Source organism: Panthera pardus, unplaced genomic scaffold (genome assembly GCF_024362965.1).
Source record: "Panthera pardus isolate Hobbes unplaced genomic scaffold, ASM2436296v1 HiC_scaffold_4, whole genome shotgun sequence".
NCBI classification, from domain to species: Eukaryota; Metazoa; Chordata; class Mammalia; order Carnivora; family Felidae; genus Panthera; species Panthera pardus.
In genome coordinates, this window is record NW_026526969.1 from 8,705,026 (window position 1) to 8,724,946 (window position 19,921).

At 49.2% G+C, this 19,921-nt stretch overlaps 1 protein-coding gene across 3 annotated transcripts; it reads right to left on the reverse strand.

The window, feature by feature from the left end:
• Positions 1–9,288: 9,288 nt before the first annotated feature.
• Positions 9,289–19,666, reverse strand: POP7 (POP7 homolog, ribonuclease P/MRP subunit). 3 transcript variants are annotated; one of them, XM_019422795.2, is made up of 2 exons: positions 19,452–19,666; positions 9,289–9,985 (listed from the first exon to the last, which is right to left on the reverse strand). In XM_019422795.2, exon 2 carries the CDS (start codon positions 9,973–9,975, stop codon positions 9,553–9,555), a length of 423 nt encoding a protein of 140 aa, XP_019278340.1. In that variant the 5' UTR covers positions 9,976–9,985; positions 19,452–19,666; the 3' UTR covers positions 9,289–9,552. The 3 variants fall into 3 exon arrangements, with proteins under 3 accessions (XP_019278340.1, XP_019278339.1, XP_019278338.1); XM_019422794.2 differs by lacking the exon at positions 19,452–19,666 and adding an exon at positions 19,351–19,369; XM_019422793.2 differs by lacking the exon at positions 19,452–19,666 and adding an exon at positions 10,231–10,422.
• Positions 19,667–19,921: the final 255 nt, after the last annotated feature.

The following is a 19,921-nucleotide window of genomic DNA, read 5'->3' on the forward strand; positions in this document are numbered from 1 at the left end:
GGAAAGGCTGGGGGCCTCCGACGCTCCCTGGGGGTGGGGGAGGGGGGCGTCCCGTTCTCGGGCCAAGGTGGGGGGGGTTCAGAGTTGGGGGTGCCGGTTCCTGCGAGGCAGCTGGGTCTGGAGGCCGGGAAGGTGCTGGCAGAGGCGAGTTGCCTTCCTCTCACAATCCCGCTACTTCTAGAAGCCAGTATTTGTTCGTGGTCTGGAATTTTATGGGGGCACACGAAGCAAGAACTCTGGGGGTCTTCTCTCCCCACTCATCACTTTCCAGGACTCTGAAAACCCAGAAATGGAACTTTCGGGCACCTGGTATGTTGTGCAGGACAGGCCATGCACTTTGACATCCTTTTTGTTGTTTTTGTCTCTGACCTGTGATATAGGTTAGTCTGCGTGGCAGAATTCTTAAGAACTCTGAAATAGAGCTATCCCCCAGAATGATGGCTCTTCAGATTTGCAGCTCAGCCTTTGGGGCTTCTAGGAAGCATCCGGGCAAGCTGTCTAGAGCCGGAGTCCAAGGCTGGCTGGTCTCTCAAACCTTGGAAAGGCCTCAGTGCCCTGACCTATCAAATGGGGCTGATGAAAGTCCCAGTCCCAAAGTCCTACAAATACAGGTGGTTATATATATTCCTTCACATCCTTACCAGTTCTGTGATACTAAAGATATCTCATTCAAGCCATCGGTGCCTTCTTTTGTCAAGTCAGCTGACTTTTGCAAGACAAAAAGATGTGTTTGAGACCTTGCTCCCGCTTCCTGGAGTTTGTAGCTTACCGTAGAGATAAGATGGGTACACAGGGCAGTGTGTGAGGACTGGAGTGTGTGGAGCCTAGGTGGAAAAGTTTGAAAGAGGCAGAGCTCACTGTTAGCCGGGGGAATCACGGAAGATTTGATGCAGGAGGTGACTTGAGCTCAGCCTCGAAGGGCGGGTAGGATTTCCGTGGGAAGTGATGTGAGGCGGGGGAAGAGGCTAGTACAGCAGGGAAGAAGGAAGATCCGGGATGGTCAGGCATGTCAGGGGGGAGGGTGTGGAAGGGAAAGGTGGACACAAGGCCAGAGGGCTGGTTTGGGAGGGGTCAAGTTGGGAAGGGCCTTGCATGCCACTCTAAAGAATTTGGATTTTGTTTGAAAAGAATGGGAAAGGGGCGCCTGGGTGGCTCAGTTGGTTAAGCGTCCGACTTCGGCTCAGGTCATCATCTTGCAGTTTGTGAGTTCAAGCCCCGCGTCGGGCTCTGTGCTGACAGCTCAGAGCCTGGAGCCTGCTTCAGATTCTGTGTTTCCTTCTCTCTCTGCCCCTCCCCTGCTCATGCTCTGTCTCTCTCTGTCTCAAAAATAAATCAAACATTTAAAAAGAAAAGAATGGGAAACATTCATTCATTCATTCATTCAAGAAATGACTATTCCTCTAAGAAATATATATGAGTACCTAATTGTGGCCAGGGACCTGGGGATAGAGCAGTGAATGAAACGGACAAGAACGCCTGCCTTGGTGGAGCTGACGTTCTGGCAGCAAGGCAGATGACAAACACAAACATGGGGATCTCCGGGGCACCTGGGTGGCTCGGTTGGTTGAGCATCTGGCTCTTGATTTCGGCTACGGCCATAATCTCGCGGTTGGTGGGTTTGAGCCCTGTGTTGGGCTCTGCGCTGGTATCACGGAGCCTGCTTGTGAGTCCCTCTCTGCCTCCCCCGTATTGCATGTGTGCATGCACTCTCTCTCTTTCAAAATAAATAAAACTTAAAAAAAAGAAAAGAAAAAAAAAGAGGCTCTCCAGTGGCAATAAGGACCAAGGAGAACAGACATGGAAGTGGCCAGGAGTGACCGGGGAGGCTGCAATTTTAGATGGGCAGTCGGGAGAGCCTTGCTGAGAGGGTGACATGAATAAAGTCCAATGGAGGTGAGGGAGGGAACCATAAAGTGGAGAGAGAGCAAGATCAAAGAGGGGCTCAGAATGGTGACCAGGAGAGGCCGGGAAGCAGAGGCTGGCCTGCTTCCAGTGGGAAGGAATGAGGGTCTGACTTGCTCAGATCCTGCCCCTCTGCCCTCCACTCACCTCCAGCCTGCTCTGGGGTCCCTCCTCAACCCTGCTGTACTGGCTCCCGGTCTGCACACCCTGCTATGCCCCTGGTGCCAATTTCCCTCTCAGCACCCAGGCAGCCTCCCAGCCCCGCCTGGCCCTCGGAGCCCGGTCCTGCTTCCCTCCTAAATCCCAGCTGTGGGACAAGCACACGCACGCTCACGTCCACACACGTCCACACATGCGTTCTGTCCCGACCCCTCGCCCCTCCCCAGCCTCTGCTCTTCATTCCCCCGACTCCTGCGTCACTGCCCTGACCTGACCATGGAGAGGGGGCCAGGGACAGATTGGGGGGGGGGGGGTAGACACTGCCTGAGGAAAGGGAGGAGAGGAGGATTTCGGGCTGTGGGACCTGCTGCTTCCTTCGTAGCAACTTGTCGGAGGTGCCTACACCCCTGCCTTCAAGAAAGGAGGGGAGATGGGCCAGAAGGACCAGCTTCTAGGTTTTGGGGCCTGCTGGACAGGGGCGGTGCTGGCTCATCCTCTAGGGCTTTTGGAGAGAGCCCTCTGATGGCAGCTTGGGAGAGAAGGTGCAGGAGAGGATCTTGGTCCACCCCACACCCAACCCCTGAGCTGAGGTAATCCTACTAGAGGGCAGAGGGTGCTTCGGGGCCAACTTCAACCCAAATGCTCTTGGCTACTGCCCAGCAGGGTCCAGCTATCTGCCCATGACATCAGGGGACCCTGAAGAGCAGAGAGAAAACAGGAAGCTTCCCGGGGCTCCCCCCCTGCAATGCCCACCGCCCCGTGCCAGGGCCCCCTTCATCTGCCTCCCTGTGCTCTCCTAGTATGGCGCTGACCACTGCAAAGGGTCTCCTCCCCAACCTCTGCAGTCAATCCCCACTATCTTTCCCATTGAACAGCCTCTCCTGTGTCACTCCCCTGATCAGGAGCCTGCTATGGCTCCCAGTTGCCTCAGAACTAAGACTGCCTGTGTTCTGCCCTGTGTCTACCTTTCCAGCCTATTTTCCTACTTTGTTCATTCCTGCTCCTTCCATCACATGAACTCCGATGCTTCCTGCCTTTTGCTCACTCTGTGCTTTCCACCTGGATCACCTTCTCACACTCTCTCTCCCCACATCATTCTTCAAAGCCCAAGCCCGAGCCTTAAGCTCCTCTATGAAGCCTTCCCTGATCCCCCAGCAGGAAGCTGTCCCCTTCCTCTGTACTGCCATCATTTATGGATGTGGCTTAGGCCTCTTACTGGCTGGGCCAACATGCACAGCTTTCAAGATTGAGCACTGTACAACTGCAGAGGGTGCCACTCACAGGCTTGCCGGGAATGGTACTCCCTGGAGTCACGCAGCACGGGTGACTTGATCACCAAAAAGAGCAAAGGACAGTGTATGGCAGGTCTGGCTCACTTTGGTACCCCCCGGGCACCCAGCATGTTGCCTCTTTACGGTTAAGCCTGGCTGGTATTAGGCAATCCCTCCACTCCAGACACCTCTGCCAGAGAATGGGAGACCTAGAGTGGGGAGGTGAGCCACTCATCCTCCGAGTGCTTGCTGGAGCCAGCCTGGACAACCTAGCTCTGGGATCGCAGGGGCCCGTGAGGCCTACATCCACTTCCTGAGCAGCAGCCACTGAGGCAGGATCTGAAAAGGGACGGGGTGACAAGGAGGATGGCGGGGGTGGAGGCGGGCTCTGTTCCATGGAGCCTTCCTGGCAGCCAGTCCAGACTGAAAGTCCAAGGAGAAGCAAATTTACGGTTCCCCTGAACTGCCCCAGACCCCAAGGCAGCAGGAAGCCCCAGCTGCCTGGAGTCGTGTTGGGGACGAAGAGGGGGGCCTCCGGGCTTCTCTTCCATCCTCTTTGCAAGCAGTGGCTTCTCAGCTCGGCTGGAGAGTTCAACCAGTGGCCCAGAAGACGTTCTGTGCTGGGAAGTGAGGTGGCCAGGGACTGTGGAGGGTGCGGTGGGGAGGGCTTCCTGGCCCTTAGGGAGCTGGGAAGGGAGCAAGAATGCTGGAGAACAGATCCCCGCTGGAGAACCAGAGAAAGTCCTGTCCGAAGTCAGTTTGGGGAAACTGAGGCAAGGGTTGCTTTCTTGGCCATAAAATAGCCAGTGGAACCAGACATCCAGGTTTCTGCTCTCAACAAGCAGCTCTGTGGCCCAGTGGCTTCCAGGGGTTGTCCTGGAAACAAGGGAGCCCGGATTAGTGGCCTGATCTGCCGCTTACCAGCAGCCCACTTGGACCAGTGACTGTACCTCTGAGTCTACGGACGGCGAAAATGATAGTGATTGCTTGCCAGAGCTCTCGTGAGATTATGTAACACCTCGAGCGGGGTAATCAATAAGTGCCGGCTGTTACTACTGCACTATCTCTGCTTTATTGTCCCTCCTACTTGTCCTCACTTGGGAGGCCTAGAGACCAAATCTCCAGCATATTCTCCAGACTTCCTCCACTGTTCCCTCTGGGGCGCTGGGCACAGGCTCAGGGCACCTCGTGTCTGGTGTTGTGTCCGCTATGCCAAGCAATTCACCGGAAGACGTCGTGAGAATGGAGAATAGTGGGTTGTGGATGGAGGTATCTTTGGGTGTGTATACTGATGGCACTTGGAGAAACTTGCCCCTGAACACAACCGAGCGAAACAGAGTCACTGTGGGAGTTGCAGGTGGGTTAAGAGGCAGATACCAAGACATGTCTCAAATGGGTCAGCCGGGGATTCCTTGCCCTGTCGGTGTGGGTCTCCTCCTAGGGGGGCCCAGAGAAACCCTAAGGATCTTGAACTGAATGAGGCCTTTGGGCTCACCCTAGACAAGCCCTGAAACATGATGGGCCACCTTTCTTGAACACTTGTCTCCTGAATCCCCCAAATGTTTGAGTCCTTGAAGGTGGGCTCCCAGGGCACCAATGCCTCCGCCTCAAGCTCCAGAACGACCCCGGTTCGGTTTCCGTGGAAAGCGTCTGGCGAATCCTAGGATCTGTCGCTCACTAGTATTGCTGAATATTCCTAAGCCCCCTCCTGTATCTCCCAACCTGTAATCAGAAGACAGAGCTGCTAAGTTGACCAGAGTAATGTTCCTGTCCAAAAATAAGACTAGAAAATCCTAACTGAAGCAAAACATGCCTGGTAATGTCAACACGAGTAGTTTGTTTCTCCCGTGTGAGGCCTTTGCAGGCGCTCGGTTGTGAGTACAGACGTTTCATTTTGTTGACGTGCGGCTCGGGGACTTTTTGAGGATTTGGTATGACCTCTACTGGGCGGTATTATAGGCGCTTTCTACTTAGAAGAATATAGGCCGAGACCTCAAGGGAAGTTTATAGAAGCCTTAGACATACTCCTGCACATCCAAATATAGCAGATATTCTCCCAAGCTGTTCACGGTTCACTGAGAACCAACAAATATCAAGAACCTGTTGCTCGACCCCATAGGCATCCCTTGATCTGTATACAAGGGAGCCTCTCTGCTTCTGTCTTATTTCAGGAGCCAGCAAATAAGTTTAGTACTTTCGGGAAAGTATATTTTTCTTGCAGCCAACAAAATTCATTGACTCTGAACCGGAAAGGACCTAGGAGGTCCCATGAAAGTGAAGGCCCACCCTCTGCTTGCAGACTTCCAGTGGCAAGATATTTGATGTTTCTCAAGAGAGCGGAGGCTTGTTATAAAGTGGACGGCAAGCTGTCCTTCTATACATCCATCCATGTAGTCATTAGGTATTTATTTGTTACTGGATCAGGCAATGAAATCACTTCTTCTCCTTGAGGTTATCTTACCAGTATGATCACTAACTCCCCTGATGACCCCACCTAGAGAACAGAACAAAGGAACACGCTTCGTAAACAATTAATGTTCTCTTATTACAAAAATGATATGTGATCACTGAAAATTAGAAAATATGGCTAGGGGCGCCTGGGTGGCGCAGTCGGTTAAGCGTCCGACTTCAGCCAGGTCACGATCTCGCGGTCCGTGAGTTCGAGCCCCGCGTCAGGCTCTGGGCTGATGGCTCGGAGCCTGGAGCCTGTTTCCGATTCTGTGTCTCCCTCTCTCTCTGCCCCTCCCCCCTTCATGCTCTGTCTCTCTCTGTCCCAAAAATAAATAAAAAACGTTGAAAAAAAAATTAAAAAAAAAAAAAAAAAAGAAAATATGGCTAAACCAAAACATAGGAGTTAAAAAGCACCCACAATGCCATTATGGCATTTCTTTTGCCGGACAAACTTCTAGTCGTCCTTCAACATTCAAGTCAAAGATGACACCATTAAGGGGCGCCTGGGTGGCTCAATCTGTTAAGCGTCTGACTTTGGCTCAGGTCATGAGTTTGAGCCCCGCGTTAGGCTCTGTGCTGACAGCTCGGAGTCTGGAGCCTGCTTCAGATTCTGTCTCCCTCTCTCTATTCCCCCTCCCCCACTCATGCTCTGTCTCTCTCTTCCTCTCAAGAATAAATTAAAAAACATTAAAAATTTTTAACAAAAAGATGAACGATTAAGGCAGAGCCTTAAGTGGTCATATCCAGGCATCTTTCTTTGTGGGATCACCTTTGCCTCACCCCAAACCCTGGTGCAATTGGACCTCTGCTCCCTGAGAAACTACGTTCATCACAGACTTTTCAACCAACTTCTCTAGAGGTTCGTGGGTTTAAGGAACACGCCATTCTTCCCCCAACTCCTGACCAAGCACCCTGCACTCAGCCCATCCTGAGTATGAGGACCTCCCCAGGAGGATCATCACCCAGTCCAAACCAGTTCATGTGTCCTTAGGGCCTGTCTTCTTCTCTCCCAGGCAAGCCACAAATGTAAAAGCCAACAGAACTAGTAACCCGGCCTTGTAAATCAAACACACAAATCCCCTTTCCACCCCCCTCCCTATTCCCACAGAGAGGCCCAACACCATTTCTTTGCAAAATGGCTCACATTAACAATAGTAGCTTTTCTGACTTGTGGAGCCTGTACTAAATGCCAGGGACGGCTCCCAGCACTATGCCAATTATTTGTCTTTTTAAATCTGTCTCACTCCCTATTGACTTTATAGGACCAGTTTCACCCTCTCTGGGAGGCGGGATGCTTAACAGATCCCTGCAACTAGTGACTGCTCAATAATGCTATGGGTGATGAGCAAATGTCTACACCCTCCTCCAAAATAAGGCATTTCAATTCTGGCCTCTGGGGATCTGCTTTTGAAGTAAGAGGTCATTTTGAATGCCTGGTGGCCTCTGCAGCTGTTGAGTAAAAAGAAGGGAGGGGAACCCCATTGGGACACACCTTCTGCCCCACCCCCTTCCCTTTTCCCAAACTCTGATGGAAGGTGCTTCAGTCAACAGAAGGAAGAGGAAAAGAGGTCTTGGTTGGCCTCCCTACAGGAGGGATCTGGAGTGCCCTGCCCTGCCCACGGTGCGTGGACTCTAGCAGATGCAGGAGCCTCCCCCACACCCCCTACCTCCCCACACACTAAAGGGCACGCTCCAGGACCCACTCTTCCTTCAGCAGCAATGTCCAGGAGCTGTTTCTGCAGACCTGCCACTGAGGGAAGCCCCATTGGCAAGCAGTGAGAGGACTTGGAGTAGAAACAACAAATAGGCTGGGAGAGGTAGCTGCCAAAACAAACCAAATGCAAAAGGGCTGCTTGCCACCACCTCAGCTGGGCCTGGGCCAGGAGCACAGAGAGATGAGAACACATACGTGCAGAGAGACACATAGTTCCAGCAAGCTCCCTATTCTGCTCCTGGGGGGCTCCAGGGCAAGGGAGCCTTGCAGTCAAGGCTGATAGGGGGACAAGGTAGGTGGCTATGGAGTGGGGTGGGGGTGGGGGACCTGAAAGAAATGTCTCTGGTCTTGTCTCCCTTAAGTCTCCCCAGCGCCCCCTGCTTTCTCGCCACCCTGAGTCCCACGATACACGCTGCCTATTCACGACTCCCCTTTGTGCATGCTGACCCCCCTGCCAGAGATGTCTGTCCTCTCCTCTCTTTTGCCTGGCAAACTCCTATTCATCCTTCAATACCCAAGTCAACAGTAAAACCATTTTAGACTCCAGCAGGAAGCTAGCCATTTCATTCTCTACATTCCCAACTCATGGCTACTCTTACATCTTACATAACTCACCTTCTCACTCATTCACAAATTTGTGTATCTACCTTCCCAGTTAAATGAGGAGCTCCTTGAAGGCAGGGGTTTTTGTACTGATTTTGTATCCCAGGGCCCAACCCAGGCTTTGGCTCACAGTAGGCACTCAGCACGTTTGTTGGAATGAAGCACTGGTCTGGTAAGGAGTCCCCTTGCCCGAGTTGCTGGCAGTCAATGACCTGGCATCAAAGTCCCTCAACAGGAATATCCAGGCCAGAGGGAGGGTTTTTGAGAAATGAGAAGCCTTATTTTCAGAACCCCAAACCAAACTGCCTTCAGGCAAATTAGAGTAAAACCTCTGTTACTTTTAAGTCAGAGGCTTTCCAACTCCTGTGACTTCGATCGATGGTAAAAAACACAATTTCTATCATAAGTAGCACATGTGTAACTCTACACCTACCCCTAACTGGAAAGGCACTAACAAAACATCACCGGTTCAGTGGCTTTTTTTAATAGAAAAAGAAAAAAAAAAAACTTTCTAAATGGCTCTGACCCAGTAAATTGATTTCAAGACCCACAAATGGATCACCACCCACTTTGATAAACATTGCTTTCAGGGACTCCAGCTTGATAAACATGAGAAATCAGATCCTCTTACAAATACCCAAACAAAAATTACTGATTACCTGTGTGCCCAGTAATTCAGGGAGGAAGCTCTCCTTTCCCACTGGAGCAGCTCGTCAAGAAGGGTCTAAAGGGCTCTGGACCACAACTGCTTGGAACCACCTGGGCCCCGCAGGACTGGGAATCCAATGAAACAGTCCCTATCATAGAGTCTGACACAGGGGAGGCCCACGGTTTTTGTTTGCTCCCTTCATCCTTAAATTCTCACCTTTCTTGTCTCGGGGACCGCCACCAGAAAGCCCGATGCTTCGTGAGTGTACAACCATCCTGCTGCACTTTAAGCAGGCAAGATGGAACACCTCATCCCTCGGCCTTCCTCTGAGAGTACACAAAATGTTAAAGCAAACACTGGGATTCTCCGGTTTTTGCATTGCACTACAGTTTGTTTTCTTACACAGTCTGTAATACTATCTACGCTCTCTAAAGGCAGAAAACACTTGGGGTCCCCTCCTGTACCTAAATACTTGTAAAGTTTCCTACTCTCCCTTTCCAGGCACACACAGAATTTACACAGGGGAGAGCCAGCCGCAGTGGGGTAGCTGCATACTAACACAACTTGATATTTTTTATTGTCGATGACAAAGCTTACAGACCACAAAGACGGTAAGACCCGCGGCTTGGGCCCAACAAGAGACAATACTCTTTCCCTCAGTTCAGAGTCCTCTGGGCTGTAAGGGAAACAGGCTTTCTCTTACGTGGCTCTGGTAGGAGGTCCATGGCCACATTCAGTACAAGGAGAGCCACGTCTGAGCCTAGCTACCTGGGGGTAGGTGGACAACGCCGTCCTCATTTGGATTACTTGGGTGTAACCCTGAAAACACGGATGTGGATGGCCGAGTTGTTGCGGATGCGGGTCAGCGGCTCTCGGGTATCAGTCTCTGGTTCCAGTTCATCGACGAGCTCCACGGTGGAGGTATTGGCAGCCACCTGCAAGGACCCGAAGCTGCCCGCCTGAAGCTGTAGAGCAATGTTGATGGCACGGTTGATGGCCAGGCCCAAGCCATGAATGTAGATCTCACTGCATGAGTTCTGACCCCGAGCCCCTCCGTCCAGAAGCTTTTGGCAGCGGGCCAGCTGGGCTTTAAAGTCAGTCTTCATGTTGACGTAAATGTCATTGGGTCTCCGGGGCAGGCGGTGGGGGAGCCGCTTCCGAAGGGTATACTCCACCGGGTCCAGCTCAGCCTCGACGGCCCCGCGGGGCTCTCGATTTTCCGCCATGCTGTGCGCCCTGACGCGGGGAGGGAGATCAGAGAGAGGTGACAAGCGACTTCGCTTTCGCTTTCTTTCCTACCCCGTTTCCAGCCCAAAGGGTGCAGACGGGAGGGGGCGCACTCAACGCCCCTTTTCCCTTCCAGCCTCAGTCCCCTCCCACTCACTTCGGACTTGCGTATCTCCCTCACCCCCAGTTCCTATTCATCCAGGACATCTCCCCCACCCTCAGGTCCCTCCACAGCCCCCTTCCCCCGCGCCTACACTCTCCAGTCCACAGTGCTCTCCCCGAGCACGCGGCCCACTCCCGGCCGAACCACTCAAGTTTGCGTCGACCCGCCCGGGCTGAGGGCGCGGCCCGCGACCCACAAGCCCCAGGACGAGAAGGAAAGCCGCGCGTAACAGGATCGCGAGATCGCAGGCACCCTGGCGGCTCCCGGCTCCTGAAAGGGCTGCCAAGTGCGCACGCGCGCCCCGCCCCCCGAGGCCCGGCCCGCGTGCCCCACGAATCGCTTTCCCGGCCTCCGTTCTCCCCGCCCCCTCGGGCGCTCGCGCAACCGCGCGACGTGTTTAAGTAACGCGAGAGATCTGAGAGACGGGCTCTACCACGTGTACGCCACGCAAGCTGGGCGCGGATGCGTGGGGCATGTATTAAGTCAAACCCCGAGAGAGTCAGCTTTCCTAAGCCAGTCCAAGTTCCTGGCCCACGAACGGGGTCTTAGAGGGGAGACAGGAGGCTGTTCTAAGGACGTGGAGGATTTGGGGTAGGGGACTGCCAAAGACCAAAAAAGGGCTGGGAGTTCAAGAGAACCTGAAGGGGACTGAAGGCAAGTCTGGACTCCCGCGTTCATCGCGGTTTCTCTGGTCAGAGGAGGCGCGGCAGAGTTGGCAGAACTGACTCCCGCCCAAGGCCCCTGCTGCCCAAAGACTTGAGTAGGGGATTGAGTGGCGAGGTCGGGCCCCGGGCAGAAAAAGCCACCTCTGGACTCCCCAGTAGATCACGGGGACCTGTCCCTTTCCCCTATCACTTGCAAGGGCTGACCCTAAAGTCAGCCCTTGGAGACCCAAGCTACGAGACGTAGGCCCAGCCTTCACGGCTCCCCCGGAGCATGCTGACCGACCCACACTTCTCAACCTTTGCCCGCCAGTTCATCGTCCTCTGTCCACCCCCACTCCCGCCCCCAGCAGGGACGTGCACCCCCTGGTGGGCAGGGCGAGGCAGCGCCTGCGGGTTCCTGGCTCCCGATGGCAGTAGGGAGGGGTTTCCTCTGCTCAGATTGGTATCGTTTCTGGAGAGTTCTCTTCAAAAAGGAGTTAGACCTGCATTGGGAACCTAGAGCTATTCTCTGCTTGAGTTGCCCCAACACTTAAATAAGGATGATAATTCGTGTTCTGCCACTGGGAAACCCAAAATAACCTTGTAAACTTAAGCCTACGCATGTGAGTTGGCATTTTTATGACCCCATTTGACTGCAGGTTGGAAAGGGGTCAGGTTCTTGAGAACTTTTCTCCCAGCATCATTTAAATCCTGTAGTTCTCCCTTTAGTTTCAGATTTTCATTAATCACAAGTTTGGGGGTTTATGTGGCGTGAGGAGGAAAGGCTATTCTGCCTCGAAAGTGACGTCTGAGCTGAGTTTTGATGGATAAACTGTTTTTCAAGGAACCAAGGAGTATTCTGGAAACACTGAATGGTATTTTGAAAAGAATGGAAGCATAATCTAAGCTTCCACTTCAAGGAACTAGAAAATGAGCCAAATAAAGCCAAAGGAAAAAGAAGTGAGGAAATAATAAAAGAATAAAAATCAAACAACACAAAAACAATAAAGAAACTCAAAAGAAAAGCTAGTTCTCTGAAAAAATCGATAAAGTTGATAAGCATGTAGCAAGACTGACAAGTCAGAACCAGAGAAGGAAAACTGGTGCCTGGCTGGCTCAGTCAGTAGAACATGCATGCAACTCTTGATCATGGGGTTGTAAGTCTGAGCCCCAGGTTCGGTGTAGAGATTACTTGGAGCTAAAATCTTAAAAAAAAAAAAATCAAATTATGATTACTAGAAATGAAAGTGGGGATAGCACTAAAGATAGCCTCATATGCAAAAGATACTTAGAGAATAATACAGGCATGCCTTGGAGATATTGTGGGTTCAGTTCCAGACCACTGCAGTAAAGTGAATATCACAGTAAAGTGAGTCAAATAAATTTTTTGGTTTCCCAGTACACATAAAAGTTATATTTACATCATAGTCTATTAAGTAGTCTATTAAGTTTGCAATGGCATTATATCTTTTTAAAAAAAGCATGTATCTTAGTTTAAAAATACTTTGTTGAAAACATAAAAGTATTTTATTGATGGGGCACCTGGGTGGCTCAGTCATTTAAGTGTCCAACTTTGGCACAGGTCACGATCTCATGGTTGGTGAGTTTGAGCCCCAAGTCGGGCTCTGTGCTCATAGCACAGAGCCTGCTTGGGATTCTCTCCCTCCCTCTCTCTCTGTCCCTCCCCTGCCCTCTCTCTCTCTCTCTCTCTCTCTCTCTCTCTCTCTCTCAAAAATAAATAAATAAATAAACATTAAAAACTACTTTACTGCTGAAAAATGCTAACCATCATCAGCTTTCAGTGAGTTGTGATCATGATTACAGATCATAACAAATATAATGAAGTTTGAAATATCAGAATTACCAAAATGACCCACAGACAGGCTTAAGCAAATGCTGTTGGAAAAGTGGTGCCAAGAGACAGGGTTGCCACAAACCTCCAGTTTGTAAAAAGTGCAGTAAAACAAGGTATCCTTGTACAAACAACTCGCTATACACAAATTCAACAACTTAGATGAAATGGACCAATTTCCTAGAAAACCACAACCTACGGAACTTACAGGAGATGAAACAGATCATCTGAATAGTCCTATGGCTACTGAAGTAACTACATTCATAGTTTTAAAAAACCTTTAGAAAAAGAAACATCTAGGTCCACATGGTTTCCCTGGTGAATTCTACCAAATTCTACACAATCTCTTCTCTACAGAAGAGGAAGGAACACTTTCTAACTAATTTTATGAGGCCAAAACCAAAGATTTTACAAAGAAAACTACAGACCAATATTTCTCATGAAAAAAGGTGAAAAAATCCTCAACAAAATTCTAGCAAACTGAATCCAGCAGTATATAAAAAGAATGATAAGCCATGACCAAGTATCCAAGCATCCAAAGATGCCAGACTGGCTCAAAAAATAGAAAATCAATCACTACCATTTACCAGGCTAAAGAAGAAAATGTATATGATCGTATCAGTCAATGCAGAAAAAAACATTTAACATAATTTAGTATCCATTTATGAGAAAAACTGTCAGCAAAAAAAGAATAGAAGGGAGCCACCTGGCTGGCTCAGTTGGTGGAGTGAGGACTCCTGATTTCAGGGTTGTGAGTTCCAACCCCACATTGGGTGTAGATACTACTTTAAAAATAAAAATCATAAAAGAACAGAAGGAACTTTCTCAACTTGTTAACGAGCATCTACAGAAACTCTACAGCTGGCTACAATCATATTTAATGACATAAGACAGATGTAAGACAGTTTTCTCTTAAAATCAGGAACAAGGCAAGGATGTCTTCTCTAACCACCCTCACTATTGAAGTCCCACCCAGTGCAATAAGGCAAGAAAAGGATACAGTGTAATAAAGCAAAGAAAAGATTGGAAAGGAAGAAATAAAATTCTCTATTTGCAGGTAACATACATGACTATTGGAAACTGAAATTTAAAACAGTACCATTACAATCCAGAGAGAGGGGAATCAGGAGTGAGGGAAGTAGAAGGAGGGAGAAATATTTAGGTATAAGTCTGACAAAACACGCAAAGAATCTGTATGCTAAAAACTACAAAATCCTGATGAAGAACTCAAAGATCTAAATTACTAGATGTCCATGTATTAGAACACTGAACATAGTAAAGATATCAATTCTCTCCAAACTGAACTCTAGGTTTAAGGCAATTCCTATGAAAATCCCAGCAAGAATTTTGTAGATCTAGCCAACTTCACTGTAAAGTTAACACGGAAGGGCAAAGCAAGGTAAAGCAATTTTGAAAGAGGTGGAATCACAATACCTTATTTTAAGACTTACTACATAAACACAGTATCAAGACAGTGTAGTATCTGCCAAGGGATAGACACACAAATCAATAAAATGGACTAGAGGGTCGCCTGGGTGGCTCAGTTGGTTAAGCGCCCGACTAATGATGTCAGCCCAGGTCATGATCTCACAGTTTGTGAGCTTGGGCCCACATCAGGCTCTGTGCTGACAGTGTGGAGCCTGCTTGGGATTCTCTCTTTCCCCCCCGCTCTCTCTGCCCCTACCCCGCTTGCTCTCTCTCTCTCAAAATAAGTAAATAAACCTAAAAGACATTTTTAAAAAATGGAATAGAGAATCCAGAAATTGATTCTCACAAATACAGCCAGACAAAGGTGCAAAAGCAGTTGAAGGAGAAAAGAATAAAGAACCTTGGGACACCTGGGTGGCTCAGTCAGTTAAGTGTCCGACTAATGATTTCAGCCCAGGTCATGATCTCACGGTTCAAGAATGGGAGCCCCACATCGGGCTCTGCGCTGAGAGCCCAGAGCCTGGTATGGATCCTCTGTCTCCCTCCATCTCTGCCCTTCCCCCATGCTCGCTCTCTAGCGTTCTCTCTCTCTTTAAAAGATAAATAAACATTAAAAAAAAAAAAAAGAAAGAAATAATGGGGCGTCTGGGTGGCTCAGTCGGTTGAGCGTCCGACTTCGGCTCAGGTCATGATCTCGCGGTCTGTGAATTTGAGTCCCGTGTCGGGCTCTGTGCTGACAGCTCAGAGCCTGGAGCCTGCTTCGGATTCTGTGTCTCCCTCTCTCTCTGCCCCTCCCCTCCTTGTACTCTCTCTCTCTCTTTCACAAAAATAAATAAAACATTAAAAATTTTTTAAAAAATTAACTTTAACCCTGTGAAAGATCACGTTAGTAGAATGAAAAGAGAAGCCATCCATCGACTGGGAGAAAATATTTGCAAATTACATATCAGACAAAGGATTCGTATCCAGAATAAACTCTCTAAATTCAAGAGTCAGAAAACAAACAACCCAATTAGAAAATGCGCAAAAGTCTTGAACTGACGCTTAGGTAAAGATGGTGTACGGGTGGCAAATATGCACATAAAATATACAAAGTTGTTAACCGTTGAGGAAACTCAAATTAAAACCATGATGAGGCACCACCACACATCTATCAGAACGTCTAAAAGAAAAAAATCTTACCAACCAAGTATTCACAAGAAAGCAGGGAAACTGGATGTCTCACACACTGCTTGTGGGAACGAGAAATGGTCTAGCCACTCTGCAAAAGAGTTGGGCAGTTTCTCCTAAAACGAACCATACAGGGGCCCTGGGTGGCTCAGTCGGTTGAGCTCAGGTCATGATTGGTCACCTGGTTGGCTCAGGTCATGATCTCACAGTCTGTGAGTTCGAGCCCCGCATCGGGCTCTGTGCTGATAGCTCGAAGCCTGGAGCCTGCTTCGGATTCTGTCTCTTCCTCTCTCTCTCTCTCTCTTTCCCTCCCTTCTCTCTCTCTCTCAAAAATAAATAAGATTTAAACATAAATAAGTAGGGGCGCCTGGGTGGCTCAGTCGGTTAAACGTCCGACTTTCAGCTCAGGTCACGATCTCGCGGTCTGTGAGTTCGAGCCCCACGTCGGGCTCTGGGCTGATGGCTCAGAGCCTGGAGCCTGCTTCCAATTCTGTGTCTCCCTCTCTCTCTACCCCTGCCCCGTTCATGCTGTCTCTCTCTGTCTCAAAAATAAATTAAAAAAAAAAAAAGTTAAAAAAAATTAAAAAAAACATAAATAAGTAAATTTTTAAAAATAAAAAACAAAATAAAAATAAAACAAACCATATATACGCTTAGCCTATGACCCAGCAAGAACACTCAAAGGCATTTAAAAACCTGTTCACCGGGGCGCCTGGGTGGCTCAGTCGGTTAAGCATCCGACTTCGGCTCAGGTCATGATCTCGTGGTCCATGGGTTCGAGCCCCGCGTCGGGATCTGTGCTGACAGCTCAGAGCCTGGAGCCTGTTTCAGATTTTGTGTCTCCCTCTTTCTCTGACCCTCCCCTGTTCATGCTCTCTCTCTGTCTCAAAAATAAATAAATGTTAAAAAAAATAAAATAAAATAAAAACCTGTTCACCAATGTCCATAGCTGTTTTATTTGTAGCAGCTCCAAACTGGAAATAACCCAGGTGTCTTTCGACGGGTCAATCGTCAAACAAGCTTCTCAGCAGTAACAAGTGGATCAAGACTTGACAGGCTGTTGGAATACTAGTTACATCACAGAATTCTGTGCTAAGCCGCTCACAGTTTCGTGTGGAAGACAAACAAGATGAACAAAATGGTGAGACCAGTGCTAAATGGGGAGCATGTACAGGGTTCGGTGGGGCCCCCAGGAAGAAAGAACAGCCAATGTGACCTGGAGGAGATCCAAGGTTTTCCAAAGGAAGCAGTGGCTAAGCTGAGATAGGAATGTCTAGCATTGGGGCTCATAGCCTGTGCAGTCCCTCCCATTACAATGAATAGGTCTGGAAAGACTGAGCATTGTGTTAAGGAAGAAGGAAGGAACCACAAAGGATGCAGAAGGAGCGGCTGGTGAGGTAGGAAGAAAAACCAGGGAGTGTGGTGTCCTGGAAATTATGGGAGGAAAGCATTTCCTGGAGGAGGGAGTGATCAGCTGTGTCCATGCTGCTGACAGGCCGCATAAGATAATGGACCAGTGCGGGTACCTGGGTGGCTCAATCCATTAAGCATCAGACTTTGGCTTGGGTCATGATCTCACGATTCGTGAGTTCGAGCCCTGCTTTGGGTTAGTGCCTTTTTCCCTCTCTGCCCCTCATGAGATTCTCTCTCTGCCCCCTCTCACTTGCACCCTCTCTCAAAAAAAAAAAAAAAAAGATAACGGACCAGTGGGATCAGCAACGAGTAGGTCATTGGTAACTGGAGACGCTAAGACAAAATCTTAGATCGTGGCAGAAAATAATTCTGAATGCAATAAATTCATTTTGAGGCCCATTTTGTCTGACAATTAACAATAAACAGTTTATGAACGATCACTCCATTACTCAGGATATGTGTCTTTTCATGGGATCTAAAATGTGGTTTCTGAACTCTGACATCCAGATAAATATAAAGGTTCATGATTTATGTGGGTGAGGCCAGGCACCGTAAGAAACTGATGTGACATTAAGATGGTCCTTATCTTTTTTGCATTTCATTGAAGGTAATCACTACAGAGGAATCTGCCATTTGGAAAAAGGGCAGAACTTGGCTCTTTAAACTTACTTGGGACCTCCCTTTCATCTCGATTAATCATCTCGCCAAATCTCTTTCTTAAATTTTTTTTTTTTAACGTTTATTTATTTTTGAGACAGAGAGAGACAGAGTATGAACGGAGGAAGGACAGAGAGAGAGGGACACAGAATCGGAAGCAGGCTCCAGGCTCTGAGCCATCAGCCCAGAGCCTGACGCGGGGCTTGAACTCACAGACCGCGAGATCGTGACCTGAGCTGAAGTCGGACGCTTAACCGACCGAGCCACCCAGGCGCCCCAACCCAAATCTCTTTCTTTACTTCAAAAGCAATTTAAAACAACATAGACCAAGGCATTTTACACCATAGCACCTGAATAAACAAAAACATTTTAGGTCTAAGTGATTTTTTTGTAATTTTCTCTTTCATTCTGTAGGGGAGATACACAGTTCTGATTTCAGTTTCTTTTCTCAAAGAGGGTGCTTAACAGATTCAAATTCCCATGTCTTCAGCGGCAGCAGCCAGAGCGTTTTCCCCAACTTTACAGCTGGAGGAGATTACTTGGCTACAGTCACAAGTTGGAACACAAGGAACCTTTGGTGATCACTCCAATCTTGGACTCTGGAGTCTAGTCTGTGCTCCTTGCCAGGCTGCATCTAGTGGGTGCTACTCTATAATCAAACACTTTTTTTTTTAAAAAGTTACTTATTTTGAGAGAGAGAGAGAATCCCAAGAAGGCTCCACATTGTCAGCACAGAGCCCAACACAGGGCTTGATCCCATAAAGCATGAGATCACAACCTAGCTGAAATCAAGAATCCGATGCTTAACCCACTGAGCCACCCTGGTGCCCTGATCAAATACATTTTTATGGTAGCATTCGAAGCATTCAGCTGAAGTTCTGCTTTTCTTCTTACCCATCTACTCTTCTCCCATCAGCCTAGATTGCGGCTATCATAAAGCTGACCCCCACTTTTCCTAAAGCCACCCCAAATCCTGCCTTTCTTCCAGCTCAGCACGGCTGAGTCCACAGAGCTACAGTCCCTACAGCTACCAGTCGACAGAGGTCCCTCTTTTCCCTTGTACCATTTCTCCACCAAAATTTGCAATCTCACGTTGCTAATTAACAAAACACGCTAAGGCTTTCCTCATTCCGAGATTAGGCTGCTGGGATCTTCAACCACCCAGGACACAATCTAGAAAAGTTAAAAAACAAACAAAAAGCAAGGACAACAGCTTTTGAGTTGAGAAAACACTGTTATAAAAAAGCTGATGAACTTTAGGTAAAAAATTCTCACCCAAGCTTAGATTCTGTTGATACATTTTTATACAGTGTTAACAATCAGAATTTTGTGGACCCTGTGGAACCAGAAGCCCCTACCAGGTAACACCGGTGGAGTACCTGCCCTGTGCCAAGCGCTGTGTTAAGTGCTTTACCCCACAATCCAGAGATGGAAGAGATTATTTCCAAGGCCACAGGCAGTAATGAATGAAACCCACACGGGAGCCCTTGCTCTAAAATAATTCCACTTTCCAGCCTGGGAGCAAGCACCTAGACTGGCAGCACTAAGAAATCCTGACTGCGAGAAAGTCAAGGGAACGGAAAAAAGCAGACACTAACACTACAAGTGCACAGAAGCCTGGGGAATGCTCAGTGCAGGAACAAAGGGCCTTCTGGTAGCTCCTGAGGTCTGTGCTCCATTATGGCACAACACAAGGGACTCAAGTTCTAAGTCTGACTTTACTTCTCCATATCCTAAGAATTACATTGTGTTTGGTAACAGCTATTATAGGAAGCTGGAAAGCAAAGTATTACATTCTAGAATAACTGCAAAAAAAAAAAAAAAAAAAAAAAAAGGTGAAAACACCAGAACACTTTTTCATCCTGAAAAGTTCAAGGATTCTGGAAAACCCCTTTTTTAAACAAAGGAGGTGTCAATCTACTACTCGATTTGCATAGTAATTTCTCTCTTTTCACAGCCTTTCATATTCACCTATTTTAATTCTTTCAGCACTCCGGGAAGGAAGTGGAGTGAGGGTCAGGGGTGGGGCGGAGAAGTGCAATAATACCTGACTGCAAACGAGAAACCGAGGCCCGAAGGTATCAAATGCTTCCCCCGAAGTCTAGAAGCTAGTCAGTGGCGGCGCCAGGTAGAAACTCTAGGTCTCACCAGCCAGTGCTGCCTCGGACAGTTTCCAAGTGATTAGTTCCTCACTTATTTCATATATCCCAGAACGTCTGAGTGAACACACATCTGGATTAAAAGTTGTCTCCTTCAATCCAGGCGGGCTTCCTGGAGGAAGCCGACTGGCGAAACTCAGAGCCCTGCGATGCCACCTGCGGCGGCCTCCGTCGCGACGGTCACGCGTCACTTGCTAGGGGCAGCCGGGGAGCGCCCCGGGGACCCCCACCCCCGGCCCGCTGCAGGCCCTACGTCACGTGATGAGCCAGGCCCCGGGTCACGTGTCGGGGGGGTCGGGGCGGCGGGCTTTGGGGCTCCTCGCGGGTCGCGCGGGGCGGACGCCTGGCCGTGCGGGTCGCGGGGGACCGGAGCCGCGGAGGGGGCGGGGGCGGCGGGGGCGGCAGCGGCGGCGGCGGCGGCGGCGGCGGAGGGGGCGGCCCCGCGGCCCAGCGTCCGCG